General features: G+C 42.1%; 2 protein-coding genes across 2 annotated transcripts in view; one reads left to right on the top strand and one right to left on the bottom strand.

The window, feature by feature from the left end:
• Window positions 1-97: 97 nt before the first annotated feature.
• On the bottom strand, window positions 98-4550 carry LOC104945319 (transcription termination factor 2-like; the record flags this gene model as incomplete). Its single annotated transcript, XM_010770964.1, has 9 exons — window positions 4474-4550; window positions 4137-4242; window positions 3397-3483; window positions 3207-3276; window positions 2170-2979; window positions 1400-1520; window positions 1069-1251; window positions 414-571; window positions 98-179 (listed from the first exon to the last, which is right to left on the bottom strand). Coding segments are annotated over exons 1-9 (1645 nt in total), but the record flags the coding sequence as incomplete, so codon positions are not given.
• A 492-nt stretch (window positions 4551-5042) lies between these two features.
• esamb (endothelial cell adhesion molecule b) overlaps window positions 5043-8617 on the top strand; it is a 41255-nt gene continuing 37680 nt past the window's right edge. The window contains 3 exon segments of the mRNA XM_010770963.1: window positions 5043-5132; window positions 6162-6526; window positions 7288-7414. Of these exon segments, the coding sequence (XP_010769265.1) occupies window positions 5045-5132; window positions 6162-6526; window positions 7288-7414 (580 nt within the window). The 5' untranslated portion in view covers window positions 5043-5044.

The raw sequence follows: 8617 nt of genomic DNA, 5'->3' as shown, positions 1-8617 counted from the left end.
GGACACCCTGACCTGTATCTTTCATCCTTGATCAAAACATTTGCATCAGTGTTCATTGTATACTTTTAATAAATATGATGTAAAAAAACAAACGTACCCAGAATTCCTCCACAGGGATTTTGGGTTTCTCTCCAGAGCAGCCAGGCCAAAGCGCTCCTCTGATGGGGCAGGAGAGTCACCTGAATAACCAATCACAATGAAACAATGTTATAAGAGTAACATCATGGACCAATTAAAAGAGGACCTGTTATAAAAGCTGAGAAGTGCATTGTCTGGGTCCACATACTTTATAGAGCATTGTGTATTGAAAAAACTGTCCAAATGATATAATAAATACATAAATCCCTAAGTCTCATTGTTGGTATGAGATTTTCTGAGTGAAGGGCTGAGGAACAACTGAAAGAGTGTGTCACCTTGATGCCCTTGGGGTCAGGGACCTCGGCCTCAGGGTCGGGGCAGGACTCCAGGGATTTGTGGAGATGGTCGGTGGCCTCGCAGGTCGCATTTTTTACTGCTAGTAGACGGTCGTTAGTCATCCTGCCGCCGTAAAAGGACTGAACCTCTGACATCCCTGGAGACAAAGATGACAGAGACAAGGTGTTTGCATGAGATACAGAACAACTGTGTGGGAGGAAATACATGTAGAGAAAAGGAGCCAGATGTTTAGAATACACACGGTTGATACTTTAAAGGTTCCCTATCATACTGTTTTACACCAATATATTACAGGTCTCAGATATATACAAACACCAAACAGATCATTGCAGCATTACCCATAATCCCCTCTGTTTCAGCCCTGTTTCCAAAGTGCTGATTCTCTGTCTGTTACTTTAGATGAAAATAAGGAGCCCCTCCCCACGCCCCTCTGAGAGATATTTGGTTCAACAGAACTCAATGGTGCTCTAGGAGGAGATTCAGGTGATAAGGTGTGGGGTACCTTGGTTGCTGATTGGCTAATGGTTACACAAGCCAAAAAATCGTTATGACATCATAAAGTGGCCAAAATCTGATCAGCTCATTTTCAGACAGGTTTTTATATAAATGGATCAGGACAAAAAGTCAACCTACCTCCATGCATGTGGGGGTGACCCTGGCTCAGTTGGAGCCCCAGGGAGCTGCCGGAGGCCCCGTGTTGGTACAGGCCCGGGGCGGGGGGGGCTGGGAGCAGGATGGTGCCCCCCTGCCGGGCGAATGGGTTCATCTGGCTGCTAATTGGACAAGCAGCAGCACTTTTACGTCCGGCCTCGGCCTCTGAAAAAATACATTTCAGTTCCAGGGGTTAGAAACTATAAAACCATATTTATCAGACATAAAGCGTATTGTTTGGTAAAAAAAAAGCGGTATTTTTATAAACATTATATATATTTATATTATCCCTAGTGTACAGGGAGTGAGTTACCAGGCTGAGAAGCAGCAGCGAGGCTCATGGACTCCAGGGCGTCCTCCAGCTCTTTCACCTGAGTCATCAGCCTCTCCCCTTTATCAGGCAGAGCCGCCAGATTCACCACAGACAGAGTCGCCTTAGGAGGAAGATGATGGGTCAGAGGACAGACGGACAAAATGTGATACATATAAAAGATGCAACCCTAGGATAAAAACTGTGATTCATTTGGTTAAAAGCCAAATAATAAGGTTCACATCTCAACTGTTGTCCCCTACTTTTGAGGTTTTGCAGTTATCTGTAAATACTGAAGACTGTGACCACTTAAATATTTCCTGGTCTAGGTTATAGGTGATTAAAAGAATGTTTCCCTGTCTACAAAGTCAGAGATACTGTTCCTTCAATCATACCAACAAAATATAACATCATTTATGCGCGGCTGTGGCTCAGTGGATAGAGCGCTGGACTTTGAATCAGAGGGTAGCAAGTTCGAGTCCCACTGCAGTCAGCATGTCGTTGTGTCCCTGGGCAAGACACTTCACCCCTAAAGTGTTCCTGTGGGGATTGTCCACAGTACTGAATGTATGTAAGTTGCTTTGGATAAAAGCGTCTAACAAGTGACATGTAATGTAATGTAATGTTACGCAGCACTTAATAGTAACCCAATTGCAGGTGGTTTACAAAACCAAGGATGTTACGAGCAGTAAAATGTGAATACAAAACAAAATAGCCTCAATCAAAACCATCTCTAAGTCTTTCCTAGGGAGGGTGCATCTAGCATGGCTTACCTTTTTCTGTTGGAGTTGAGCAGAGAGCAGGCTGTGAAGCCCTTTAGGAACTTCCTGTTGACCTTTGACCTTAGGCTGGAAGCCAGCGAAGGTGGTCAGGGTCTTTTGAACTGCAGCAACAGAAGGAGATTTCTGAGTCGCAGGTTTCACTGACACCACCACGACATCATCATCATCATCTGGTTGTGTTGGTTTGGTAGATGTGGGGTTCCTGGTGTTATCAGAGCCACTGGACACCGGGGTGATTTGAGTAGATATAGGTTTAGAAACGGTCTCTTTTACAGTAGGCTTGGTTTGTTCCACCAGAGAGGCTTTACCCTTGTTTGGATGCTGGGGTAACTCCTTAAGAGGATCTTGTAAAGTTGTATGTACCTTCTGGGGGTGAGCAGCCTTAACATCGGAGGTAGAAACTGTTTCTTCTGTTTCTCCTTGCTTTGGGTGGCGCTCTTTAGTCTTGTCTTGCACCTTATCTGTATTATTTTCCAGACCGCTTGCTTCCGAACTGTTTCTCTCCTCATCGGAAACTCTCTTCTTTACCTTCATCCCCGGTGGGAGTGGTTTACCTCGGTAAGAATCCTCTTGATTCACCTTTTCTCCAGCCACCTCCACATTCTCTTTCTGATAGCCCTCTCTTCCCTCAGCCTTGTGACTTGGCTTGCCGTCTTTCTCCTCATCTCCCCCCCGATGCATCCTTCTCCACTCAGAGTCCTTGTCCGTCTTGCCACCGGCTTTAAAGGGGTTTAGGACGGGAGGCAGACAAGAGGGCTGAAGCTGGGTGTAAGATAGAGGGTTTCTCTTATCTTTCTCTGGCTGCAATGATGAAAGACAATATTTATATCTTTTTTAAACTGGTAGCGGACACACAACGAGAAAAAAATATTGGTAATGACATATTTGTATAGTCGGTGATTTAATTTTCCCCATGTCGAGTTATATCTCCTTGCTTGAGCATATGTGGTCTCTTTTGAAATCATGAAATCAATACAACATACATTTTGAACATAAGTGTGTGTATGGTGTGTATGGTGTAATCTTACTGCAGTCCAAGGCACATTTCCACACCACTTCTGGCCTGCCTTTTTGCCTTCAATGCACCTGTAGAACAACCTGGAAAAAAAGATGTCCCTTAGTTCAAACTGCCTAATATAAATGTAAAAAATGCAACTGGTGTTACTTTTCATTTTGTTTTGTTACTTCCTGTTATGGACCATTAAACAATGCACCCACCTGTGGCTCTGCTGTTGTAGACTGTAGGTGAGGGCCTGGAGCTCCACCATTGAATCTTCATGTTGGAGGCAGTGGGATGGAGGGATGCTATAGGAGAATAAAGTTTAAAAACAGGGCCATACATCTATGCACAAACACCCCTATTTATCTCTCCTAACAACAAAATGAAGGAAGTCAAATCTAGAATTTGCCAAACAACTCTACTTTTATGCCAGTGATGTTTGACAATGACATGACTCACAACAGAATGTATATGGCTTATATCAGTGGAATATAATTGGATATGAATGATACAACCATATCAGTGTGTGCCTATGAGAATAATTGAGGTTTCGATATAGGAAAAGTAAGGACACTATTGAGGGACATATAGCTTTCCCCCCCCAATTACAAGGATTTCAATTCATGTCACTGCATGTGGAGTTGCTTGGATCCACCCTTCACTTTCGATATCCTCTCTTAATTGGTATCAGGGATCAGTTTGGACATTTTTTTAAACTTTTAGATAGATCTGAATTCCAGACTGCAATGGATGGACTGAGTATATTTGCTTTTAAGAAGTGTCTCTGTTGTAATGTGTGAGAAACTGTGTTAGAAACTCATGTTTCATGTAGTAGCACTTTAAATGCTATAAAGCTAGTGCATTGCAGTATTTGAATAATGCTGGTTGATTCCACGTATTATAGGTGGATTGGGATAAAAATTGTCAGCTAAATTTAATGTAGGTAATGCGAGATTACCTGGCCACATGACAGAAATCACAGCCTTGCTTGTCAACGCAGACGAAGTAGCTTTTGCCTTTACTTGGTCCATCTTTAACGCCCGTTTTTAGCATACATATGCTGCCTGCATGGGGGACGTTGAGAAAGAGATGTCGAATTAATCATCTAGCTAAACTTTCTTTACAGTACAAGACAGAAACGAAAATGAGTGGACACATTTGGTTTCGTTAATTCAGACCTTCAACAGAACATGCCTTGTCATGCGCATTTTTAGCATAACTATGACTTTTGGAAACTAATCACAATATGTAGCTTTATATTTTTTATAAGAAACACTTAACTAATTGTAACTTACCGTGGACATTACATAAAATCTTCTCCATTGTACTGGCGCATTCACTTCAGTTGCTGTTGCTGAAATGAAAATGAAAATGTTCGTATGAACCAATCACAAGTCAGAAAAGACATCCGGTATATACATACCAGAATAAATGTCGACGTACACATCTTTGGATACAACTCACTTCGGATAGCCATAAAAGTAAATAAATGTCGATACAAATCTATTAAAACGTAGAATACACCAGGACTTAAGTATACAAAGTGAAAAGTAAACAGTACGCCAGATTGAATTATCTCAGTGACTTTTATTGTGAAATACTTTTTGCAAGCGAGCCGTTAAACCGGATATAGTTCAAAACTATTAAAAAAATATATATATATATATTCCGTGTAAATATGACTTTTATATTGATAAAAACTCACCATTGATAACAAAAAACTGTTATGGTCGTTTATTGTAAAAAAAAATGCTTATTTAAAACAAAATTAGCGAAACAGATTTTTTCAAGACAGTTGAACTACATTACCCACAATTCAACATCTGATTCGTTGTCTTTTTTTACTCTCGCGGGTTTTGTTTTGGTATGGCGGCAGGCTTCGAAAGTTCTGTATGTTATGTTTCTATTTTGCACTTTTACACTCCGGTGACACCGTTTCTCGCCCATGTTGAAGGTAAATCCCATGTTTTAAACACTTTGAAAAATGTTGCTAATGTTTCTGCCTCGTCACTACAGTGTAACAACTGTCAACATAGCTTTGTGTATCTTCAAAGAGCCTGCTAACAGCAAATATCACCAGGGACGCCTTTTAAATGAAATTGACTACATTGTACTCCGAGCACCATTCCACTATCTGTTATTAAATTTCATAAATGTTGTCACTTTGTCAATGATTAGGACGCTAGATTTCACAAGCAGCTGTGGTTTACCGTTGCTAACCAAACAAACTGCCGTGGTGAGTCGCTACCGTTTAACCGTCTAAACCAGAGTTGTCCATTTATTTTACTGAGGGTCACCGACAGAAAGATATACAAAGGGCTGGGCCACTCACTAGAGGTAAGGTATATTGCCTTGTAAATCAGAAAATTCAATCAAATATAGGTAAATTATTACAAACAGCCTACCTCAAAGCTTTCAACTAATAGGGTTTCATTCATTTTGTTACAACAAGTGTCTGCAGCTCATTCCTTAAAACAGAAGCCTAAGATTGGGGGTGGGGGGATAAGACAAAATAGGAAGGGTATATTTCAATCTTGTTAAGCAAATAAGTTATTGGGCTTTTTCGATCAACTAAGATTTGTAAGTTTAATTGACAGATTTGTTTTGTCTAATTGGTCTTATTAACACATGAAAACTATATTTGTACATATTTAAGAAGTAGAATATAAGACAAGCACATGTTTCATGTGTGGGCCATATTCCATTATACTTTTAGAATTTCCTGCGGTCCAATAAAAAACTGACCACGGTCCGCAGTTGGGACACTTTGTTCTGACCGGTGAAAGCCAGACACTTATTAAAAAAGCTAATTGTTCTTTCTACGTAAAGGGGTTACTAACTTATATATAGTTTTCTTGGATCTTGGCACCATTTGAGCGTGCTGTACAGTATTTAATCAGGCTGTGATCACCATAATCTGTCTCCAAATCCTGGATTAGCGAGCCCTGCCTGAGACAGCACGTCATCCTCATGTCATCTCCAGCCGGGCTTCACTTCTCCCAGGCAGACTTTGTGGCCCGGTGGATGCCAAATAGCACCAGAGCCGGGGTCATCCTCAGCCCCTGCCCGGATTTGGCAGGCTCCTTGAGACACAACTCTGCCATGGGACCCTCCTCCCTGGAGCCAGACGACTCCTTTGCATCCGATTTCGCCCCTCTGCCCGGCTCAGCAGACAGCAGCTGCCTGGGTGTGGATGGATTTACTCGGTCACCTGGAGGAGCGAGAGCTGGGACGGACATGCCAGTGAACGGTCTGTCCTCTGGGAGACATTTAGATGGAGAGTTGGACAGTTTGGACGAGATGGCAAGCAAATCACAGGATCTGCCCCTAAGGATGAAGCTTGAACAGGTTAGGACATTCTGCTTTAGAATCTGGTGTCTCATACAAATAATGTTTTTTCTTCCAAGGCTTCAGTCATTGTAATAACAACATGAGTTTTGTTTGAAACCCTGAAGCAGAATGCACAATCTGGTTGTCAAAATGAACACTGAAGAGATTTTATTTTAATGTGACTCAGAATATTACCTGGAATACTTGACCAAGCCAAATGAACATGACATCTCTTCCCTCTATCATGCAATCTGATCAGTGGACATCTTCATTTAGTAACCTTTACTGTCTACACACTTAAAATAGCCGTGCAGCAGCACATGCATTATGTTAGCTGATCTGTTGTTGTGTCCTAAACGTGTGAATTTCCGGCTCTTTGTGTGGATTTAAATGGTGATTACACCACTGCTTCCTGTGTACTTAACTTAACATCTACCGACCCCATCTCACACAACCTTTGACTTGCTATTAATAGTGTTTCCCCGTAAGCTACCCTTATCAGCAAATACTTGAAAGTGAGTGCATGCAAGTCAATCAGCACTTTTAACATATTCACTCTTTAAATGTGCAGTGTACAACTGTGATGGACAGCAACAAATACATTTACAAGTTAGAGTGGTGAGGTGGAATTAGTGTCAGTATGAAGTCACAGGTTCAATACATTCCACTTAATATAAAGCCATGTCTAGTCAACATATATTTAAGCCTACTGAAAACACTGTGAGTTGCTGTGGATAAGAGTGTAACATTTAGATATCGTTGTGTGTGTTATTGTGCAGTTGAGGAAATGGCAGCAGCAGATGCAGGAGCAGCTGAAAGCCAATCAGCTGGGGGAGCTGCTTCGCCTCCAGGAGGAGCAGCAGAGGCTGCTGGGAATGATGAATGGATCTCAGCACTGTGCAGGAGGTAAGAAAGAGAAACAACCAGAAAAACTGCACTTGTGACAGTTTGCTTCATTTAAGAAATACATACAGTACAGTGTTTCCCCTAGGATGGAGTCATAGCAGCGGTGCTAAGGCACGTGGGCCCAGCATATTGTGAGCGCGGAGCGCGTGGAATTTTTTAGTGTGTGCGAAGTGCGCCCCGCCAATTTGTTTCTGTGTCTGTCAGCACAAGAAAGGCTCTTGAGGCCTGGTACCAGGGCCGGTTCTAGCCAATTTGCTGCCCTAGGCGAGATTTTATATAAAGAGTAAAGGAAAAATCTCTACAAAAGACAAATACACTACAAAAACAGAAATGTATTGACATAGGTAATGTGTTCAGTATTGTATGAACATGTTTGAAGATAGGGCAGGGAGGCAGATCGGGTAGTGACAACTGGTGTCACTACCCGATCTGCCTCCCTGCCCGCATGTGCGAGATGGTCCGCCATATTGGACAACTCCGTACGGCAACCCAACTAGGACACTTGACACAGTGGCGTTTGGCAAAGCCAATGAAACGACAGCGCGAGCTACAAGTGTGGCTCTGTGAAACCAAGGTAGGGGGGGGGGTACCGGTTGAATTCTCGTCTAGCGCAAGTGGTGGGCCCTAATGCAGGGCGACCTCCTCTAATGGGTTTACTTCGAGACGGCTGCAGTCGAGAAGGTAACAAAGACAAAACCCCCAAATGACCACAGGATGGCTAGACGGAGGGACGGCTAGACGTCACACGCACGCTCTACCAGGCGGTATATCAAACTGTTGCATGTATGCCGTTGGAGATATCCTGTGACTTGCTCACCGACAAACGTCGTCTTTTCTTGTGAGTTTTCTTTTTGGCTTCCTCTCTACTAATACATGAGATGTTGACCACTAAGAGATGAATAAACTTTGTTGAGAAAGAACCAACACCAAGAAAATTAACCTCAATTCATGTAACAGCTTATTCACTCTTTACCATTAAATTGAAGACAATCTTCGCATATACGGTATGTAAAAACGTATGTAAGTGTCATTTATAAGATAGTCATACTATCGGAAGATTGCTTCGAATGAGGTAAAGAGGTGAATAAGACCTGTTAATGAATCTGAGGTTTTATTTTTTGGGTTAATTTCTTTCTCAACAATTTAGAGAGATCTCTTCCAGTGCAACATTATTGTTATAGTAGCAGAGGAGAAAAAAACCAA

Source organism: Notothenia coriiceps, unplaced genomic scaffold (assembly GCF_000735185.1).
Source record: "Notothenia coriiceps isolate Sejong01 unplaced genomic scaffold, NC01 NC01_scaffold00009460, whole genome shotgun sequence".
Lineage (NCBI taxonomy): Eukaryota > Metazoa > Chordata > Actinopteri > Perciformes > Nototheniidae > Notothenia > Notothenia coriiceps.
The sequence above is the reverse complement of the archived record's forward strand: the minus strand, read 5'-3'. Positions and strand labels throughout refer to the sequence as shown.